The sequence below is a fragment of the Orcinus orca genome, chromosome 1 (assembly GCF_937001465.1).
Source record: "Orcinus orca chromosome 1, mOrcOrc1.1, whole genome shotgun sequence".
Taxonomy (NCBI): Eukaryota; Metazoa; Chordata; class Mammalia; order Artiodactyla; family Delphinidae; genus Orcinus; species Orcinus orca.
In genome coordinates, this window is record NC_064559.1 from 130496213 (window position 1) to 130520509 (window position 24297).

Genomic DNA, 24297 nt, shown 5'->3' on the forward strand with positions numbered 1-24297 from the left:
TAATACTATACACCTTAACTGACCATGAAAAGATTATTTTATTCCATGAAAATATTCTCAACAGAGAACACTATCTTAAACAAAGCATTTACATTAAGAAATCAACATGTGCACAAAAAGAGTAAAAATTACTGAAAAAATTAAAGACTTCTTTTGGACAATTCACATAGTCAAATTTAAGAATGATTTAAACTGTGCAAGTACAAATGTCTTTCCTATTGTAATAACCCATACACAGGTTGCACTATTCCACGTGAGGGAACTTGCCTCCTACGGAAGCAAATCCTGCTTTAAGAAAAACAAACAGTAGCTTGAAAAGAACAGTTAGTCCTCACAAGAAAGCCTTAAACTTTGCCCTCTGTGGCTGTTGCCAAAAAGCACAAGCACCTCAGGCTTTGTACAGAAGACAAACACAGCCAGCTCAGGTTTCCTCTTCATTGCTAACCTTTAAAATAAAAATAGCACTGGATCTGAAAACTACTTTATGTAGTCTGTCAGTACTGAATAATGTCACTTTATATAAATAACCCTGTAACGAGATTTAAAATCTAAAACTTCATAGTTTACTAGCCTTAAAGGTAATACACTATCATGTCAGCTGTGTAATGGGAGTACTTGATCTTACGAAGGCATCGACTTTCACACAATTGTCATTCAGCTTTAGTATAACTGGTAGTACGATTCAAATAACACTGGGAAAAATTATTAAAGCAGTCACACAGTTTCTAAAATATCGCTTGAAATCCAACAATACACAGACCATTTCACGTTCTTTCTTCCTTCAAAACAGTAAAGAATCAAATTAATGAAGCTTCCATGTTACAAATATCCCCCCACCCCCACCCACCTCCCCATTAAATGTCACTAAGAAATTAGTTAAGATACAAGTCATTAACAGAATCACAAATGCGAGGGAGGACAACATGAGCAACATGAGCGTAGGGGCACTGATGACAATTATATTTACAAGTATAAACATACAGAAACTTCCATTTTACAAGGAAAAGTGCACATAGATCATTACAAAGTTTCACTAAATTGTATGTGGTTCAAATAAAATCATCACTTGGAAACAGACTATCATTGTAATAATTAAGTGAGAAAACAGTAACCCCAAATTAGAAGACAATGGGAGGGAGGTCCATAAAACTTCTCATAAAAACACTAAGTAAAATGGACTCAGACATGTCTTTAGTTTGATGCGTAAATTTGAAGATGCACCAACAAACATGGTAGAGCTCTAAAAGCCACCTACCGAGGTTGTATCGGCAGCTATAGCAGCACTGCCGAGTTAATGGAGGTCGCACTGAGCTGACACATAAAGCCCTTTGTGGGATACTGTAGTGGTAGTGTTGGCAATCAGCAGATTTAGGCACTCTAGTTTAAGGCAGCGTTTGAATGGAAGCAGCTGACTTCTGACAACAGTCCTTTGTCTTGAGGTGGTGAGTATCTTCTGTGTTTATTATGCCAGGATTTCAGTGCTGACTATAGATTCTTCCCAGACTGAGGTGCTGAAGATGTATCATGTTTCAAAGAGTTCTTTCAACTGGGCTGTAGGCTAGAGCAGAGATGTTTTTTCTTCTGATCATAAATACTTCAGGTTCACAAACTGCTTCTTCATAATGCCAAAACTGGAATGTTTTGCAGTGGGGAAGTTATAGCAGCGTACACAAATACTAGGATGGAAACATTAGTGCTGGAGATGTTTGACAAAGTGATTTGCACTACAAATGTAAAACAAAACAAAGGCTTTGACAAGAACAAGGGATTATAAAGACATGCCTGAAAAATCTAAACCCGATCACTCTAGACATGCAACAGGATGTTAAGCAAGCACAGAGGTGACGCAGGCAGACACTGACAAATGGCAAGGATTCTAACAGACAATGGGTCTAAAAGCCAATTAAACAGAGCTGCGATGGACAGTCCTGTTGGAACAGTCAAAAATGGCAAGGATTCTAACAGACAATGGGTCTAAAAGCCAATTAAAAGAGCTGCAATGGACAGTCCTGTTGGGACAGTCAGATATGACAAACTTAAGGACAGCTCTGCATTCTTTCTGATTTGGATATCAGTAAAATAAATGGAAAAAAAAAAGGTTAGCCATTGTTGGCTTTTTTCCTTTATGTGAATAACTGTAATTGACAAGTTTAAGGGTTGGTATTACAATGATTTTTTAAAACAATGTACGGAAATGCTAATGAAGTTAGTAAAAAAATAATCATGTCTGCATGCACTCATGCAACTTGCTTCTCTCACTCTCTCTGAGCCTGACAACTCTAATACCCTCCCCCCAAAAGCAGCTGCATGTAACCTCCTTCAACATCTTGCCCATTTCCTCAGAAACCCTCTTCAGGAACCTGCAGTCCAGGAGGAAAAAGAAAAGAACAATTACTGAAGACCTTTAGTAAGACCAAAAGGAGTGTTCAGTTTAAAGTGTCCATCCCAAATGTCTCTAAAATCATTTTATAGTCAGCTATTTAAAAACACCAAAACATGTTGGAACATGAGCAAAATTAAGGACCAGTCTCTTAATTGCTTCCTCACTTTACTCCCCTACACAACTAGCACTGCACATGTCTTGATTATACAGTGTTTCCAACAAATGCTTATTAAAATTGGAAAAAAAACTCCTAATAATTGACGATTCAGCTAAAATGAGGAAATGCCTTCAGTGATGGCAGAGATATATTCCTCCAACCCAGTTAGTGAAAAAAGTCATTTTTTCGTTCAAGCAAAATTTGCCAGTACTTCTCCTCCATGCAAGATTTCCTCTTAGTTTATTTAGAATCCACTTTCCTATGTATAATTGCTAAATGCTAGTATCACTAAAGTGGTATTTCTCAAAAGACATTTAAAGATGAAAAATACAAGCATTAATTTAGAAGAAAGCTTGTACATTATTGAAAATTACTAGAAAACCTGAAAATATCCTTGGGTCTCAAAAGAAAGCCATTTTATTCACTTAAAGAGCAAGACCAGGCCCGTTTATTTTGCACGTCTCTTGATTAGCCTACTACTAAAACAGATTATGTGTTAGGTGCCTGTTTTCTTCCTTTAGGAAACTGAAGTTGAGAATAAGGACAAAAATGAAAATGATTACATTCGTATTTTATCCAATTAGCCAACTATTATTACATTTTTCCTAGAAACTGTAGCTACAATTTCAAACCCCTAGACCAAACCCCTCTTTTGGGCATCAGCTTTTTATAGCAAGCATTTCAGAGCAGTTTTACTTGAGTTCACTACAGTCACTGTGTTTCCTGAAGCAAAGTGTAGAGGGGTAGGGAGCTTTCTATCCCTACCCCTCTACAGGATGGATTCCTGCCCAGTAGATTAAATTTTATGATTTATAAGGCAGAAAAACACAAATCCTTCACACAGACTTAAGCAGGACATAAAGCAAAAGGCATCAATTAAGCTTCACACCAACATCACTCAAATGGTAAAGCGTCACGAGAACAGTTTCTTGTAATAGTCACATCTCTAAGATCGAGCCTACACTCAGCTCACACAGTGAACAATAAATCTTGGATGCCCTTTCAGCTTTCTTATGTTTTCCCACCCATTGACCGTGTTTTCATTGTTATCGTTCCTATGTCATACATGTTACAAAGCTGCCGGGTTAGTTTAGATGTAAGTTACTGCACCTTTACTGTTTTTCTCTAGAGTTACATCTATGTATGATGTGGGAACGTAGCCTTCTTCACCATTCTGTCTCCGAGCTCTTGTCCATCCATCACCCTTGTCCTCCTCAATAATGTATAGAACTTCACCTTCTTTCATTGCCAGAGTACCTTCATTATGTCCTAAATGAGCACAAGCATAATTTAAGTATAGCAATAATTTTGAATAAAAGTTACAAATACAACAAAAAACAACGTGGAACCCTACTAGATTTCAATGTAATAGAACTATGAGCCCACTGACTCTCATTACCAACACCTCTATGATGCTTTGTAGTTTACCCAACAGTTTCATATACTTACCTCATTTGAACTGCACAATAACCCGTGAGGCTGGCATTAACAGCAGCACCATGTAACAGATGAAGTATCTGAGCTACAACAACACTGTATGATTTGACAGGGTATGCTAACTCCTATTTCACTACTCCAACTCCTTCCCCAAATTTGAGTGGCACTGTTATCTAGAAAATTCATGAAGTTCAAAACAGTAACAAGACAGTGAGAGGGTTGGAAGAAAGAAGGAAAGAATATAATTTGAGAGAGCAGAGAAAAATACAGGTCCAACTCTGGTGATGGTAGAAGCAGAATGATCATAGCCACAAACTTCCTTCAAAACTTCATCAGCCTCAGGCCTCTCTTTCTTCCCAATCCCTCAACCATTCCCAATCTGCTTAGCAGTAACAGTTTTCACAAATGAATATTTATTTAACATACACTAAATCCTTCCCTTACTCTCTGTAGCAAATTATAGCAAGATCTTATTTAATACTATTTTCTCAGAATGAGCAGCAACTAAAAACTACTCAATTTAAAAACCAAAACAATGGATGGGTAGGGAAGGGCCTTAAATTCATACACCATTTTATAACAACTTCTTTGTAAGGGTGTTACTCTGCTCCTCTGTGAAATGAAGAAAACGATTTTTCAAAGTCCAAGAGAGGGAAGGGTAACTAAAAACCTGTAAGAGAGGGCCACAATGCCTTCCTCCCCTTATAGAGTCTCTTCTCCAACTATCACAGGGGGAAGGATGGCATAGTCAGAAGCTACCACGTTTCCTCCTTCCCTCACCTGAAAATATGGCCTACAGGGTCAGCATATGGTGGTGGCACTCAGCTATGCCATTTGCCTAGTACCTGCCGCTCAATGTTAGCAAGTTACAAGGAAGAGCCTGAAGTGATATTTACCAGCCTTCCACTTTCTGGGTTGAGCTACATGCTCAAGTGGCTTCAACTTTGATGAGTACATCAAAGTTGGGAAATTCTGTATCAACCAAAGTTGATAAATAATAATCTTTATTAGGATGCTGATAACATAGGTAATTTTCTTTCAATGTCATGTACAGAAGAAAAATCTCTATACCTGCAATGTAGTTAAAACAAAAATATTCACACTAATGAACTGGGATTATAATTTTCTGGCACTTATAGTTTTCTTATTTAGCTATAAGGACACTACAGTGCATGACTCTGTATGTAGACTTTAAGGAACCCATTTTATCAATTACAGTGTATTAAGAAAATCATACCATCGAAAGGGTAGATAGCTTTGCAGTGTCCAATAGCAGGCAAGGGATCGTCATCTTCAAACTCATCATCAAACTCACTGTGGTGACCATGCTGTTGGGGTGGCCCACGGACTTCTTGGTTTGCATCATCAGTATAGCTTCCCTCAGGGCTATGAAACAAAATTATCTCTAATCAAGTACATGGGAACTTTTTATATTACCTACAAGTTGATCTCCTCGGGATCAATTCAGAGAATCAAATAACCATGACACAGTTCCAAATTAAGTCTTCATTTTCTTAAATGTTGAAATGTGTGTGTGTGTGGCTTCTAATTCAAAATGCTTTTGTTGAATTTCCTGAAATTAAAAATTAAAAGATTACAATGTTCTAGGCACATAACATGTATTCAGTAAGTATGTCTCATTATCACTGGGTCCAGAGATAAAATGGAAAAATGTCATGGACATTTGGTTTTTATCATCCTGGATTCATCACCCCCTCTTTTTTCAAGAAAACCCTAAAATTTCTTAGGGGACCCACCCAGACCCATGTTCAGTTCACAGGCTTCAGGTAGAGTTGCTCTGTCCTGGTTCCAGAGGGTCCATCTTAGCACAGAACTTGTATGACCAGAGTGAATAGTTCACTAGTAGGCATGTAACCCAGTTAAGATATGAGAGATACACAAAGACTTTTGCTTGGGACTGTTCAGAGAAGCTCCCTTCCTTTTCCACTGGACGTGAACCTGGAGAAATATGAGCTTAAGAGCTTTGGAAGATCACCATGTAGAGCCTTTAAATGAAGCCAACACAGTGTAAGGCAAAACTGGAAGGTGGAGAGAAACGGAGTACTGAAGATATCATCTGAGTTCCTAGATCAAGCTCTCCCTGAAGTCAGCCAATAAAATCCCTTTTCAGTTTAAGCCAGTATGGGTAGAGTATTCATCCTGTCACTGAAAACCAAAAGACTCCTAGTAAAATTAATTTCCAATTAATCACGTTAAGAGGAAAGTTAGTAACTAAGAAAATCCCAGAAAGCAGGTAATCCAAAGGCATTTTTTCTATAAATTTGTACTTCAAAAAGAGAAAAAAATGTTGATTTTGCTAAAGAATCAAATGACTGAATAATATTGTCATAATTTGCATGATGAGATTTAGCAGTACTTTCAGTATGCCTGGAAGCCAAGTTCTTAATAACACAAACCAGAGGGACTAGATTATTTTAATCTAGGGTTTACCTAATAACAAAAACCAGTGTATTTGTGACTATCTCTTGATATATTAAGGATATATACTTTCAAAAAGTGATAATGGAGAGGAAGAGAAGGAGAAATTAACATTTGTCAAGCACATACTAGCACAGGTATTTTACTAGTAGGTGCTTTATGTACGTTATTTCAGTGGTCCCCAACCTTTTTGGCACCAGGGACCGGTTTCGTGGAAGACAGTTTATCCAGGGACCGGGGTGGGGGTGGGGGGACGGGATGGTTCAGGCGGTAATGAGAGTGATGGGGGTGGCAGATGAAGCGTCACTCACCAGCCCACCCGCCGCTCACCTCCTGCTGTGCGCCACCCCTGCAGTTGGGGACCCCTACATTATTTCATTCATTACTAATAACCCTATATGACAGGTATTTTAATCTTTATTTTATATTTTAGGAAACTGAGACTCAGGGAGCATTAAAAATGAACTGCTAAATGTGGAGGGGAGGGATAAATCAGGATCTTGGGATTAACACACACACACTACTATATATAAGACAGATAACCAACAAAGACCCACTATGTAGCACAGAGGACTCCACTCAATATTCTGTGATAACCTATATGAGAAAAAAATCTGAGAATGAATATATGTATATGTATAACTGAATCACTTTGCTGTACACCTGAAACACACTGTAAATCAACTATAATCCAATAAAATTTTTAAAAAAATGAATTTGCTCAATTACAATGTAATTAGGTAGTAAACCAATATCTGATACTAGATCTCTCAAATTGTTCTCTAAGGTGAATCCAAATTTGTTGGATTTTATTATGAGGGGGAAAAAAAACATTTACCCAAAGGGAGAAAATGTCACAAATGGTATGAAAACATGGAAATTTAGTAAAATGCCTTTTGGAAGCTCTGATCCAATTTAACAATATGAATTTTTTTCCTTCACAAAACTTTGAGTAATTTGACAGTTAAATTTTTCTTTGGCATAAGCTACCCAACTCCATCTAAACCTAAAGGCAATCTTCCCAGGCCTGGGGAGCCTATGCCTCTACACCACAGCTCCCAGAATTTTCCAAGTTCCTACCTCTCTGTTTGTAGATGCATTACAAACTAGAACTGAGCAGCAATATGAAATTTCATACTTCACCTGTAGCTATTATAAAGAAACAGAAAATTATTTAGGTTCAAAGATTGAGTTATTAAAAGCCAAACTTGTAGGAAAAAAGAGAACTGTATGAAGTTTAGGACAAAACAGTGAGAAAAGTTTGGGGTAAAAGGAGGAAATACAAATAAAATGCAAAAAATAACCTTTCTCGTCCCTGTGTTACAAGGTGATTTATGTCACTGCTATGTCTTCTGTCTCCTCTTCCACCTGTTTTGCCTTCAACTTCAGACAGCCAAGCCTTAGGGAAAAAACAAAACTGAGCTCAATAAATATATATATATATTTTAATTTATTTACTTTTTGTTTTATTTTCTATTTTTGGCTGTGTTGGGTCTTCATTGCTGCACGTGGGCCTTCTCTAGTTGCAGCGAGTGGGGGCTACTCTTCATTGTGGTGTGCGCGCTTCTCATTGCGGTGGCTTCTCTTGTTGCGGCGCACAGGCTCTAGGCGCGTGGGCTTCAGTACTTGTGGCTCACGGGCTCTAGAGCGCAGCCTCAGTAGTTGTGGCACACGGGCTTAGCTGCTCTGAGGCATGTGGGATCTTCCCGGACCAGGGCTCGAACCTGTGTCCCCCACACTGGCAAGCGGATTCTTAACCACTGCACCACCAAGGAAGCCCAATGTATATATTTTAAAGCTCATAAAATATTCTACATTTAAAATGTGCTTTGGGTCTTTATAATTATGTAATTCTTAGAGAAGGGAAACCTTTATTTCAATTTGGTCAATGATCAACTTGATAGCTGATTAAAAACACAGTACGTTTAGTTTTACATAAAGTTTTAAATAAGGAAAAAAACTTCAATGAGGGATTAATTCTAAAGATTATGATACCTGAACTTCCCTGGTGGCGCAGTGGTTAAGAAGCTGCCTGCCAATGCAGGGGACACAGGTTCGATCCCTGGTCCATGAAGAGCCCACATGCCACACAGCAACTAAGCCCATGCACCACAACTACTGAGCCTGCACTCTAGAGCCCATGAGCCACAACTACTGAGCCCGTGCACCACAACTACTGAAGTCCATGTGCCCTAGAACCTGCACGTTGCAACTACTGAGCCAACGCGCTGTAATTACTGAAGCCTACGTGCTCTAGGGCCCGCACGCTGCAACTACTGAGCCCGCATGCTGTAACTACTGAAGTCTGCGCCTACAGCCCGTGCTCCGCAGAAGGAAAAGCCACCGCAATGAGAAGCCCACGCACGGCAACAAAGAGTAGCCCCCATGTACCACAACTAGAGAAAGCCCTCGCGCAGCAACAAAGACGCTACTCAGCCAAAAGAAAAAGAAACAGAAAAAAAAAAGAAAGATTATGATACATTACTTTTAGATTATGGTACCTTACTTTTAGATCATAATGATACCTTACTTTTAGATCATAAACTCTAAAATAAAATATTTGAAGATAATTCTAGCAAAACCCAATCTATCATAATGAAGTTTATAAAAATGAACTTATCTTAGACAACTGCTAAATAACAAATCTACCTCATTCTTGTGGATTTCCATTCGCAGGCGGTCAATGTTATTCATGGTCTCTGCTAATTTAGGCTGCAAACTCCCTGGGTCCCCCATTTGTGGATTTTTCTCATATACATCTTTCATTTTGTTGAGTGCTTCTCTGAAAATGAGCAGGAAGACATAAAATTAAACATTTACTTTACATGTTCCCAGATAAAAGAGTTTCATTTGATTCTGGGGACTCACATGCAGCCTAATCGTAAAAGTCGTATCTCTTTAACTTTAATCAAACATTACCTGATTGAAGATAATCTGCACGAAGCTGATCATGTATATAGTTAGTAATTTATGGAGGCAGTCTTTTAAAACATTTAGAATTTAAAAAAAAATGATTTCATTTCTCATTTCTTGCTTCCTAAATGAGATTATATATATTTAATCAAGGACTGAAAGAATATTCCTCAATATTGTTAAACTCATCATGTCCCAAATCAAACTCATCATATTCTCATCCAGACACATTATTCCACTGGTGTTCCTTATCTTAGTTCACAGCATCATCATCCTCCCACTCATCTATACCATCTTTAACTTGCCCCTCTCCCTCTAAATTCAAGTCATTCATCCTCTTCACTTCTCTAATCATATCACTATTACCATATCACTATTATATCACTATATATGCCTCGATTAGCTCTCCTTGGCTCTAACATCTGACATTACTAACACTCCTTAATATTCTTTTCTTTCTTGATTTCCTGGAGGTTACATTTTCTTTTCCCTTCCCTTCACCTCTGTCCCATTATTTCCCTCACTGATTCCTTCTCTTCTGTTTATCCTTTAAATGTGTTACATAAAATGACAGAAATTTCTTCTCATCTCATCCTACAGTTCTCCTTTTTAAGGCTGATCTCTTAATGCTTTGTTTTTTCCAGTTTTATTGAGACAAAATTGACTTTTTTAATATCACCTATCTTCAGATCATTCTCAAGTATGAATCTCTTCAATCACTCATGTCAGAGTTTAAGCTCCAATTTTATCTTCAGTGTAAAAGCAGGTAGTAAGTTACCAATCCACTGTAATAACCCTTTATTCATCATATATAAATCTCTATATTCATTAAAACAAAACTGAACTAAAAGAAACTTTTAATAAAATTGAAAAAAAATTAAAGCTACGAATGAATCTGAAGCTGTAAGTAATCAAACACTGTTTTCCAACATTCTTGCAGCAAACAAAATAATTATAACCTCAGATTTCTATTGAGCTCAATTTATATACTAAAGCAAAATAAAAATTTATCAAAATATAAGAGGTAGGTAATGTTGGTGAAACTACCCTTGATAATCATCAAACTATTTTGAAAATTTATGGAAGGCATAAATATATACTATTAGCATCCAATAAGTAACCTGCAACCTAAGAAACTCTAACATTTCATTTTAAAAATATGACAGAGCACAATTTTCCGAAGTTTAGGACTGTATTTTTCCCTCAAAAGATATTTCAATTAGGATGTATAATTTTTAAGCCTTTTATACATCACATTTAAACATATCATTCAAAGTAGACTCTGAAAGGAATAATGATGGCAGACAGAACTTAATGGGAAAATACTTTTGGTCTGATTCTTTTTGTAGTTCTCTGTTAAGTTCATCGATGCGCTGCTGTAGTTTTTTACGTCTCTGTTCTGGTGGCAGATGACTGAAATCTTCTAGTGCTGGGCCCTGAAAAGAGAATCTAAATCATTATAAAAGATATTTTCATGAAATTTTATTTCTAAAATATACTCACTATAAAGTAAGAATATATATCAATTTTAAGTTTAATTTCAAATTAGCCCCAAACACCTCCTTTTAAGAAAAAGAAATCTACATAGATACGTATGTGTATGTTAATTAAAACAATCGTATTGAAGAAAGAGCTCAGATGCCAGTCACTTTTTAAAAAATCATGAAATAGAATAGGTAAAAATATCAGCAGATACAGATAATTGGTAATTACCAGTATAACATTATATTCAGGTCTCGGCAGAGTTAAAATAAATACAGATGAACCTTCTTACAGCAATAACAATGAAATGGAAACACGTAACATTTCTCACTTATACAAAGTATTTTTTATATAACATACTGCACCACATTCCCAAATCAAATCTATTGCCGTGATACTCGGGATATTACAAATGTTCAGACTGAAAATATGAAAAGTTTATATAACTGAGTTAAACAACTTACCTCATAAAGGCAATATAACTAACGAAAAATATTTTAATATTACACAGTCTTTGAATGATTATATTTATTAAACCATTCATTAGAACCGAAACATACTTGATCATTAAAAAATAAAAGGTAGAACTATCCACCAAGTGAAATGTAAGTAGAAACTACATTCCAATAAGGAATTTATTTTCAATTATCCTTTGTACAACCAAATAGCATACCTCAGTTGTTCTTGAAATAAAGATATAATCCAAAGAAAGATAAAATCCTTATTTAGGAAGAATGCTTAATGTCTAAAAATTTTTTAATGTTTTGATATTCAAGAAACTATATCATTTAAGAAACAGTTCTAGTATTTAGATGTAACTTCTGATTCAAATGATGTCTTTCTCCTCTTAAATGTTAATCATGTCATTGTTACCGTAGTTATCTTATTAGAGATTATACAACCAGACCAATGTTAGCAACTATTGATTCCATTTAACATGAGCCCATATTTATGTAAGATTTTACATACTCAAAAATTGCTGACAACTATTATTCTTCATTTTTCTCTTTAAAATGGGGATTTTAAGAATATGCAATTCAATTTTTTAAGTGTTGCTGAAGTGAGCTCCCACAACAAATGCATCCTTGCTCCTTGAACCACTGACTCCTATAACACATCTAAATAGCTTTATTTCACCATCTATAAGAGTGCTTCCCTTGCTTTTAAAAAAGATAAAACTCGCTTTTCAGGTAAGCCATGATCAAATGTAACATTTAATTCATAAGAGATTTTTTTGCAAATGGCCTCAACATTATGGACATTCAACAAGCCTGTCTAAAAAAAAAAAAGGAGGACATCTTTTCTAAGTGGCTTTTGTATTTTAATCTACCAGTCACCAGAAATAAAAATCTGTCAATCACCCAAATCTGACCTAAATAAACAAATGGCAAAATTTCCTATAAGGTGCCTTTAAATTTAGTGGTCAATTATCAATGTAAGTTGTCAGATTTAATCTAATTTGGGGTACAGGTATATAATAGTTTGAAAACTATTATATTGTGCCAAAAGTAAAACTTTCTTATTTATATTTTTAAATTTAATGAAATGAAAAAACATATTTCAATATTGTTTTTTTGACAGTATTGTAATAAACTCACAATTACCTATAAGTAAATCCTCCAGATTTCCACTTATCATTAATCGAACTTGTTCTCAAATTTATTAACAGCAGATAGCTAGGTACTTGCATTTTTAATATCCCATTTTGACATTATAACATATTCCTTTATAGAATATGAGAACTAAACTCACTCTATTTCCTATGGCTGTAAAGGCGACTCTGAGACATTTAAAAACCTCTCCTACTACATGGGAATTCATAAAAGGCCAAACTGCAATAGTCTGAAAAAGACTCATTTGTTTTCCAAAAATGAGAAACTACATAGGCACCCAATAATTTTTACATTAGGTCTTCACAATGCAGTTCCATTAATTTGTTTGAAACATATGTATAAAGGAACATCACACACATGCACAAGCACACATGCGCACACACACACGATATTTAAGTTATTTGTGCTTTTATTCCCATTCATTAGTAGACAAGAAGAAAGCACTGACTCTCTAATGAAACGAGCAAGAAATCTTTCTTTCTTACATTTTGGAAAATCTAATGATTCTTGTGATAAACTACAAATCAAACTTATATGATCTTTTTAAAGAGTGTTAAGAAAAATCATTTTTGTTTAATTTTTCTTTTGTAAAAACATAAACTTTTGTTCTACCATGTAACTTTTAAAATGACGTTTAACTATAATTTCATTCTCTGTAACATGACAAAGACTCCACCCAATAACATTTAAGAACTTAATGAGTTACAGTTAACCACATTATTATTAAATTTTATGACATCAGAGGTACTGGCATGTGTTGGACTATGGATTAAATTATAAAAAGAAAAGACATACAAGGTAACATGTGGGGATGTACGTTACCACTTTGTTTTGAATTAAACAAAACAATGTTTTGTGATTATTTAATGTTGGCACAGTATATAGATCAGCACATAAGGCTTACCATCTTCACCGACCACTGAATAGTTCAATGGAAAACAGAAAGAAATGGTATATTATTCACATGAAACCATAATACAGAAGATGCAATAACTTATTCTTTTTTTTACAATATTAAAATAAATCATGTACATTTCACAATCCAAACAATTATGCCAGAAAAACAATTTTAGCCACACTTTTGGGAAAGTAAATTACTTGCACAAAAATATATACACTGATGATAATGGGCAGATATTTTCCAAGTGCAACTGAAATGCAAAAGTAAATAGTAATCATTCTATCAGTAAACACGTATTTTCTTCTTTAAAAAACAATTTTTACATAAGTGGATTTCACTTACATAGCTGTTCACTCTCAAAATACTAATATTTGAAAAGGTGAATATAAAAGATTTAATATTAGCCATTTAAAATAAATATTAGATGTAGTATTAAAGAATGGAATACTTTTCCCAATGCATTAAACAAAACACCATTATCTGAATTATTATAGTTCAAAATACTGTTTTGAATTTAAATATACTATGGGTCAGTAAGGGTAACATTTCTACTTTAGTTTTAAGGTGCTATTTTTAATGTACGGACACATTAAAAAACACACTATTATCAAAATAATAATGAGTCACCCAGATTCAAGTTTCCCATACATATTTGCTAATGGACACAAACATATGGGTTGAATTTTGCTTTGAAGATATAGCTTCCATTTCTCAGTTTTCATTCTGAAATCCATGTGCTCGAAAAGCAACACTAAAAATACATAACTTCAATTTTTAGAAAACTGGTTAAAATTTATTCTTTCTGAAAATGTGAAATGACATAGCACAAAGTCCTCTCATATTGTGAATATATATATGCATATTTATATATCACCCACATTCTATGAGTTACCAGGATTCTGCAACTGGCACTGCATCTGTCTGCCATCCACACGTGTATACATGCACATGCGTGCGCACAAACACACTCACACACACATTGTGACCCATAATACTCGGCAGAGCTTTGCAAAGTTCATCTTCATATCCATTTCATTTGTTTAGCGACCTCTAAAATTTTTACTTGTCCCTATTTTCTAAGTCATGATGTTTTAGAGAATATGGAAGATGTCAGGTAGAACTTCACATAAAAAATATAGATTTTAATAAATAGCTGACAAAAATATCTACCCTTTATCTCTGATGAACTGGTCATATATATTAATGGTTACGATGATAAGAAAAGATGACATACGCTATCCATTATCTTTCCAAATTAAGCTTAACATTCTTTAGACTGTCAGTAGTTTCAGGGAACAAAAACCACAACTTATTTTGCTATGACAAAATTCCTGGTAAGAAGATTAGAAGGTTTAAATTTTAAAAAGATATTTATGGTCTTCTATAAATATTATTAAAACAAAATCATATAGATGATAAGAAACAAAATAGGTAAAGCATTTGAATTTATCTTTTATGATAATCTCCACCAGCTAAATTTCTAAGTGATACAAATTATTTTTTCAGTTTCTATATTAATAGTTTTAGAGAAAACTATAATTATAACTGAAATATCAAATGCTTCAGTTTTTAGCTAACCTAGTTTTACTATCAATTAGAAAATAAATTCACAGTTCATTAACCTTAGATTTGGGGATATTAAAAACTAAAGTTCTTTGTAAAATATTAGAAATATATTTTGTCTTTTTTTTAAGCAATTCACGTTCAATAGAGAAATACTATACTCTCATATGCAATTTTCATATCCCTGTAACTAGAAAATTTCACATACCCACTATATCTTAATAAATACATAAGGGACCTAAAAAGGAAATCAGTCAGGCAATTCAAATTATTATGTGTATTTAAGTTAAAGACAGGAAAATCCTGAGAACTGTATTCTGGATAAATAAAAGCTTACAAAAATGACTCTAGAAGTCTATAATATCATGAATAATTTAAAAAGAAAACATGGACTTGATACTGCTAGATAAATATACTTCTAAAAAAAAAACAAGGAGTACCCAGTAAGCTCCAATGAAGTAGTTATAGAGTAAAAATTATTCATTTTTATATTAAGTAGTTAAGTTTGGGTGTGCACCAAATATCTATTTAAGGTTAGATCTTGATGTCACAGAAGGAAATTATAAACCCTCATCCCTCAGAGAAAGTCTACCAGTACCACCATCAAATTCAAAAACACTGGTCCAATATAACATTTCTCATATCCTTAAAGATACTGCAAACTGTATACAATAGGTTTTCTTAAGAATGAGAGAAAAAGAAATTATAAATTTTTAGAAAAGCCAAAAGCAGGTACTTAGGAAAAATGATGTAACAAATATATAGCTCAAAACAAGAGTTTCTGCTTTGAATGGTACAACTCATCAGCTTTATGAAACCTTAAGACTTTGTAAGTTTAATGGACTTACATGGAAATCCATGTAAAAACACATAAACTGGCTTCTTAAAGCTTATCTTCTTTTTCTATATTGAGAAAATTCTTAAGTGGAAGAAAACATAATTTCGAAATAGTATCTAGTAAACTACCAAATACCAATCAAAATAGAAAGAAACTTCTCAATGCCAAGGTAATAAACTTTACTTCCTGCTCTATTCTCCAATCTCTAGTTAGTTTGTCTGTCATATTTTCCATCTTGCATACTGCTTTTTTCTTTGGCATGATAACTAATAATAAAAGTGGGACCATTTTGGCCTTCTGGAACTAGCCCCCCACCCCCCCGCCAAATGTACTAATATTTTAAATTAAAGCAATATGTGGAAATACGAGAAATAATGACCCCGCAGATACTTTTAAGTTCTACGGTTATAAAATTCTACCAATAGATTTATTCAATAACAATGAAGATGGCACATATTTAAGCTTCTCTCTCCAGGGCTCCCAGTTCTAACTGCCTAAACTTTTTTCAAAGAATTATATTTACTTCATACCTCTATGACTGTACTGTGTAGGGTACTGTAACTGGGCCTGGTAGACTCGATATGTAGGACACATACGTGATTACAAAAATATGGCTACTAGAAATTACTATTTGTACTTTCTCATGATTTATGAAAAAGCGTAATATTTAATGAAGTCTAAGTCATCAAAGAGAAGAAAGATGGGAATTAATTCTACTCTATTGTTCAGGCAATAGAAATCCCACGTATGATTTCTTAAAGTCTTTTAAAACAAGTGATAAGAGCTTTGAAAAGTGATAACAGGCACCTATGGTGCTTGTAGGTATAATACAGACTCATTCACAGGGACTTTTCAAAATGTCATGAAATTTACCTATATCATTCACATACAGAATTAGAAAAGGTAGACGCAAAGAAGTTCACGTCATTATAGGAAAAAAGGAAGTCCCAAAAAGAACATAATACACTAGGATATTTCTGCTGCACTACTGATACCAATTGTTTGTCATACTGTTTCAATGGAAATGTAAATAATAATGTAATCCTGCCCTAAATTAATGTATCTTGTCCACATGTGGCCAGAAGAGAAACCCAACTAAAGCAATTTGGAGATAGAAAGGGCTACAAACAGTGAGAAACACACAGGCTAGACAGAGAAGGAAAAAGAAGAAAGAAATGAAAGGGAGAGAAAGAACAGAGGGAGAGAGGAAGGGAGGAGAAGCAGGGAAAGGAAAGGAAGAGAGAGGGATTGCAAGGAAGAGTGAGTCCAAGAGTGAGTGTATTGCTGTTAATGATTAGAGTTCTTATGACACTACTAGACTCTCAGTTCTCATTGGTGGAGTATCACACCTATGTTTTTTATATGTCCAAACAAATGCTCATACAAATCTCATAAATGTATCTAAATTATGAGCTATGAATATTACAAACACGGTCTTAAAATCAGATCATAAAAGAAATTAGACTAACATAATGAAGTAACACTAATTTATCAGTAGTATAACAGTTGTTGCTAAGAAACAATTTAATATTTGCTTTTTACTATTCTAAAACTTTTCATTTGCAGAGTATATTTAGTTTTAAGTAAATGCCAAAGGCTAGCCTATTGGGGAAAAAAAAGGAAATATTTGGTAAAAAATACTTCCTGTAACAATTACTCAATACAAATTCCATATAACCATTACTCAATAATATCTAGCATTTTTATAGGCTTTACAACTTACAAAGTACTTTCTAATATATTATCTTAATTGATCTACAATCTTGATATTTAACATGCCTATCTTTGATTTTTTATTTAACTATTGGAAACTGTGTTTTATGCTTCTGAAAGTAGGGCCATTAAAATTAAAATAGAACTTGATTTTTTTTGCCAACAAAATAAAACTTTATAAGTTCGCAGAGGTCATTAGTGACAAATTATTACATGAGTAAGTCCAGTGACAAATTACTGAAAGTCTTAAAAATGTAAATACATTACAAGACAATGGCGAACATATGACTTCACATAAACAACAACAACAAAAAAAATAGCTAATATGATGGTACCCAGCACCCTCTTTATAATACCATTCTTTTATGGGTGAGCATTTCAAATGTTATAAAGAGGAGTTGTTTTTAACTTGAGGGCGGCTATACTTAATTCTGTCGTGTTTTAAACTACATATATATAGGAGAGAGCCTTATAATGAGGGTGGAGAGTATTAAAAGCCACAGTACACACACAATAGGCCATCATGCATTTTAACCCATTATTAAACTTACCCCTCTTTTGAGACTTCTGAAAGAAGGAATTCTGGGCTTCCCTGTTTTTATTTCATTCATACAATAATGCACGGGCTCAATGGAGAATGTGAGAAACTGGGACCCATTAGGAGTACTGGATGTGAATAAACTAGTAGGGGTTAAGGGTGGGGACTGTGGCTAATATGGAAATAAAGAAAGGAATCAATAAGCCAAATGTGCATAGCTTTTTTTCCTAAATGAAAATTCTATTTTTGGCAACATACTTTTTACAAAATATATCTCAAATAAAGTTTTCTATAAAAATATTATAAGAAAGTTAACATAGCTTTGCCAAAACTGTCATTTTAAAAAGTCAAATTTACTTTTAAAAATGTACCACTTCATCACTTTTTTACAAGCTGACAGACTGAAAATATAGAGTGTATACAAATTATAAGGTTAGAGAGAGCAATATGACCTAGACAAAAAAATTCTCTTCCGATTTCTAGAATATTAGCACCACCTAGTTAGTTATACTTAACCTATAATACTTGTCAGAGATAAAGGCAGCAGCTACAGTTAAAGTTATCTAAATAGTCAATGTCTATTAAAATAAAATATTAAAATTGTAACTGATTATCATAAATAGGCAAAATAATTTCATTACGTTGTGGCTTTCCTCTCAAAACTGTTTCTATTTCATCCCTGTTGCACCTCTTTTTTTAAAAAAAATTCAGTATTCCTTGTTTTTCTAAGCTCTCCTAGCTACTCTGATCTGACTTTAAAAAAAGTCTCACCTCTCAACTTCTCAATGGGACAATATTATGAAAAGCATGAATAAAGCTTGAGTTAATTATAATTGTGCTTTTAAAGATATTTACAGGTATATTTTAATGAGTTAAATTTTATCTACATTCGTATGTCAAGATCAGAAAAATGAATTAAAATAATCATGTATACTTTAATACAGAACATCAGATTAAAAGTACATATCTATTCTCCTGATTATGACACTTTATAGTCATTAAATTGATAAGAAGATTAAGCACACATCTATTCCATTTGCTCACCTGCTGAGCTAAATTTATCTATCTAAAATAAACAGCACATCAAAAGATGGGTTTCAACAGGAGGTTAAGAGAGATTCTCTTAGTAAACTAGAGATTTTTTTAAACTTCAAATAACACACGCATTGAGCCCTTCCCATTAAATATTCACATGGATAATAAAAATAACCTTATTAGTATGATCTATAAGACCTAATCTGACATTTTATTATTGCTGTGGTCAATCATTCATTCCAACTGAGAACTGCAATTTTTGTGATCTTAGAGTCAGATCGTAATGATTCTGAAAAAATTTGAACTGAAACTACATACAAATGAAATTTCAAAAGCATATAATTTAAGAAATGTTAACAGCTTATTTAGTATTTTTACTCATTTTTATATGGCAGTCAAATGTTAAATCCAGAAATAATTTTTACTATTAAGGTACAAAATTCTATGTTTCTACTAAGTGAAAAGTTAATTGAATCATTCAAATCAAAATATTTATTCTCTATTAATAGTAAACCATTATCCATTCAATACCTACATCATTTTAAATGACAAACTAAAACAAAATTATTAGCATAGAGGAATTTTATGACTTTTACCTTTGGCTTCTTTCCAAAGAGCCACAACTTGCCCTTGGCCTTTCCTACTGTGGTTTTGGCATCCACCTTCCCACTTTCCTGTTTGGATGCACTGATAGTCCCATCAGAAATGGTTCTATAAATATGCTGACTGTAATCTTCAAATGGAAAGTCTCCTGGAGGTTCAAATCCGGACTTAAAGGAGTCTACTACCATCTGAGAGTCCTATACACAAGAAACATGTTTTTTTTTAACCATTTCATTTGCTTATGATACCATATTAGCTTTCAAAAACCTTAATCTGTGTTAGAGAATAACAAATAAAAATTTAAAGAAATAATTCTACAATACTTATTAAAGGTTTAAAGTGAATAATTTCTTCCTGTGAATATGTAATAAACCATAAATATTTTAATTCCTATAGAAAAATAATTTACAAATTACTACTTTATTAATTTGTAATGTTCACGGATGTTTTCACTCAGGGTTATTCTCAAGTAGAAATTCTAAGTTTTAAAGGAAAAGGGTTTTCTGTTTTACAGGATGTCTCCAAAGAAGGTGACCTATGGAAAAGAGGAAAGGGCATCTAATTGTAAAAGAGGGTAAGAGACAAGTAGAAAGGTTTTCATTCACGCAACAGGGGAAAGGATAAATAAAATATATTAAAGACATACGAGGAAATGTTAACAGAACAATGAAAAAAGATCTCACAAACAATACTGAGTGCAAAAATTAACTCTGAAATAAAGTTTAGCACCATTTACCCAAAACTTTAAAACACACATAAGTGTTATATATTGATTTTGGACATACATACCTCTATCTGAATGTTCTATTGACACCTTAAAATCATTATTTGCAAACAGAATACTTTATCTCTACAAACTCCTCGCCCACCCCTACCAGCTCTCCTCTTTTATTCCCTATCTCTGTTGGTAGTACATTTTGCCTATCATTTAGTCAAAAGTCATCCTTAGGTCATACCTTACTTTTTTTTTTGTCACTAATGCCACCCCCACCAATCATCTGCTAAAGGGTAAGAAGAGGGAGAGAGGAGAAGGACCTAACTATATTTGTAACCTTGCATGCAGCTATACCAAAACATAAATGTATGTTTGAATTCCCAAAGAACCCCAAAATCTTCTTTCCTTTTTTAAATTTAAGTCAAAATTCTGTTACAAGAAAGACCTTCACTCATATAAAACCAACTTGCCATGAAAACTAAAATACGTAGTACATATTTGGCACTCCCCAAACACTGGTTCTCTTCTCTTCCTTTTCCCTCATATCCTCATTTTCTGTTAACCTTAGCTTCTCAGTCACTAAATCAACATTTACTGATAAATGACCAGGTACAAGACCTTTTCTAGACCTTAATCAAGATATAATGTGATTAGATTTACTTCTTCAAGAGGAGCAGGGCTTCCTGAAGGCAGTACCTTCTACTCATAATGCCCTCCTTCTTTTCTCTTGAGCCATCATTCCATACACTCCTCAGGCTTCAAAATGCAGCTCAAGTACCAACTCCTGTGGTTACAAGCAACTCTTACAACTCTAGATCTGACCATTTCCTTCTTTAAACTTTCACTAGACTAACAGTATCATACAGTTTGTAACATACAGTTCATAGGTTAGTTATACTCTTGGAGTAGAACTGAAAAATTAGTGGGGAAAGGAAAGAGAAGCATTAGAACTCTTTCCTTTTAAACAATTAGAATATTAGTGTTTAGAATGATCCTTACAGCCCAAAGGAGTCTGGCAATAAGTTACTTCTACAGAATATAACTTAAAATCAGCTAACCATCAATTACTTCCCCCCTTTCCCAATTCATTTCACTAACTTAAACCAAATATATTACTCAAATTAATTATAAAACACTTACTCTTCTTTCGTCAACTGATTTTGCTGCAAGAATCATTCCTTCCAAACACTTTGAAATGATGGGAATAACTTTGCGTTCTGAGTCTGCAAATCCTCTGTAACACTCACTGAGTTTAATAGTCCTTCGTTCATCCATTTCTTGTAGTTGCTAATAATTAGGAATTTAAAAAAAAAAAAAGGAAAACTGAATTTTCTTTTCATTCTGAAGCAGCCCCCTTCCAAAAAAAAAAAAAAACCCACAAAGATTCTACCCTAACAGTTACACTGCTGTAAATACCTTTTAACAAGTGCTACAGACTTAAAGTACTTAAAACTTGAGGTCTGTGAAGTAGCAAAAAAATATATATACAAGGCTTTTAGTATATCCTAAAACCAGGTGACAACAGTTTTCAAGCCTTCTAAAGGACCCCCTACAGGCTACCAGATCTCTGTTTCATACAACCTCCACCGTTCATCCTTCAGTCAGAGCAGTTATTGTTGTTTATGCTCTAGGAAAAGTTTCATTTTAACACAAAATTTTGACACATTTTTTTTCCTTTTTAAGCAACTGGCATAAAACATATACAAGTGTGAGCATTCTAAACCCTTAAGTTAGTTCAGAACATTTTGGTAAGATCTGACTGGACCAAGAATCCACAGTTGACCACATACCAATGGGTACCCAAACCTACCACATTCTACAGCTCAAAGTGACTATCGAAAGGTTGGAGACACAAGAGGAAAAACAAGAAGCCACAAGGTCAAAGTGATACATGTATGGAATCCCTACAATTCAAAAATTCATTGGCACATGGCACTAAGAATTATGCCAGGACACAATTATGCCGAATAACTTAAAGGCATTTTTTGACACTTCTTATTTGTCAACAATGACCTTTCTTTCTCATAGGAAGCAACTACACTGCTGAAGTCCCCTAGCTCCCAAAGCCTTCATACTACTTTTTTCCTCTTTACTTCCCAAAGCCTGGGAATTTATTTTGAGACCTGCATTTTCACAAAAGAACTGCGCCCAGCATCACAAAGTGGCAAGACTGCTCCATAGCAAAGTACAAACAAAAGGATCAAGCCCCAAAACACAGAAAAGCAGTGGATCTCCAAGTTAAGGTCTCCCCAGAATATGAAGGCGTAGCTGGTAAGTTTAGAAAAGCACCACAGAGTGAGGACAGGCTGACTAGACGCTCTGGATTAAATGACTGAAATCTGATACCCTCTCTAGTCCATCACCTCTCACTATGCTTCCTTTGTACTTCTAACTTGCCTCCAAGAAAAAAAAGGTGTATTTGGACTGACACTCTTTTCACAAAAGCTCTGCTCTCTCAGGTACTACTGTTTTCAACACTGTTTCACTAAATCCCTTTTCTCTAATTTCTCTTCTTTCTAGAATAGGCGGTAACATAATTTAACCTCCGGAGTCCTTACCTGAGGGCCGTTTGGCAATTAGTATCATCAAATGATGATGGATGGGATTTATAAGCCTGAATTACATTTATGATCTGGCAGCTAGGAAGATAAGCAGGCAAAAACCAGGCTAGCAAATGCATTTCTTAAGATTTATTTCTGCCATCTGGACTAATGCCAATGATTCTGTTATAGTGTCAAAAAGCTACATCCAAATTCTAAGTGAGCAGACTACAATACACAATTCCAATGAATTCTCCCATCTCATAAGACTTAATAATGTAGTATTAAAATTTATCTAGAAAATGTCATTGTTTGAGTGAACTGTTTAATATACTACTAATAAATCTGTAGGAAAATCTGTGATTTCAGTCAGAAAAAATCTACTTTTCACATCTATAATCATAAATTTATCACCAATCTTGATGACTAACTAGTGAATCTAGAAACATTCTGATTGATGCCTGAAATTTTAAAGTTTTACATTTAAAGACTAGCTCTTCCGTATCTAAAATTAGGTTAATTTCACATCTCTAAATTTTACCTTGTAAATCTGAGGAATCACTACGTAGAAATGTTTGTGCTGTTCTCCATTGAAGTTTTGTAATTGTGCGGCATATTCATTCTTATTTTCGTCAGCCATATGTGTACGTAGATTCAACTGCTGTTTAGCCTAGAGGCAAATTGGTCCAAATCATCACCAACGACAAGATGAGCAACAAAATCACAGCTAATTCACTTTTCTAGAAGTTATACTAAAACGAGACTTTTTCTAACTACTGATATCATTTAAAAGTAAAGGAGAGGCTTACAGATCTTATGGCCAGTCTCCCTGTTGCAATATTCCCTTTTTCTTACTGCAATAATAAATCCTCCCCCTTACAATAATCCATGAAAATAAAGTTTCTCCTTAACAAATTCAGATTTTTTTAATTAAATAAATGACAACATTATGGTTTGAAATAGTAAGCTTTTAATCAGAAGAGAAAAATAGCATCAGGAATAATTTAGACAGTTACAAAGTTAGCAGTAAAACATTTCTTTAAACATAATCCAGTTATATCCAACCCAGAACCACAGTGAAACCAAATAATAGTAAAAATGGGATTTGGGGATAATGTAATGCTTAACAATAATTTCTACCACTATACAAATCCACAGGTACTTTATTTAAAGAATGCTTATTTAGAATATAGTTCTGTTCATCTCAAGGAAGGTCTTATAGAAATGCTTTTTGAATAAGAATATTAGTACCATCTACTGATTCATTGGTGAGAACATCAGAATACAAACAGCACAAATCTAGATTTATTGGAGAGGAATCTAAACAATTTTCTCAATTGTTATAAAGTAATAGAAAAAAACAAAATAAGAATTGAAAATTTTTCAGTGTTCCAAGCTATAAATCATGTTAGATGCGAGTGCTTTGA

At 34.1% G+C, this 24297-nt stretch overlaps 1 protein-coding gene across 4 annotated transcripts in view; it reads right to left on the minus strand.

Annotated features, from left to right (window-relative positions):
• Window positions 1-24297, minus strand: part of FNBP1L (formin binding protein 1 like) — a 140728-nt gene that overhangs the window by 18823 nt on the left and 97608 nt on the right. For 3 of the 4 annotated variants that reach the window (XM_033432958.2, XM_049714373.1, XM_049714378.1), the window contains 8 exons: window positions 23412-23540; window positions 21471-21617; window positions 19609-19812; window positions 10656-10765; window positions 9066-9198; window positions 7721-7815; window positions 5215-5363; window positions 3651-3809 (listed from right to left, as the gene is read on the minus strand). In XM_033432958.2, coding sequence (XP_033288849.1) covers window positions 3651-3809; window positions 5215-5363; window positions 7721-7815; window positions 9066-9198; window positions 10656-10765; window positions 19609-19812; window positions 21471-21617; window positions 23412-23540 — 1126 coding nt within the window. Of the gene's footprint in view, window positions 1-19; window positions 2361-3650; window positions 3810-5214; window positions 5364-7720; window positions 7816-9065; window positions 9199-10655; window positions 10766-19608; window positions 19813-21470; window positions 21618-23411; window positions 23541-24297 lie in introns of those variants that run through there. The other variant, XM_033432965.2, reaches the window with a different exon arrangement.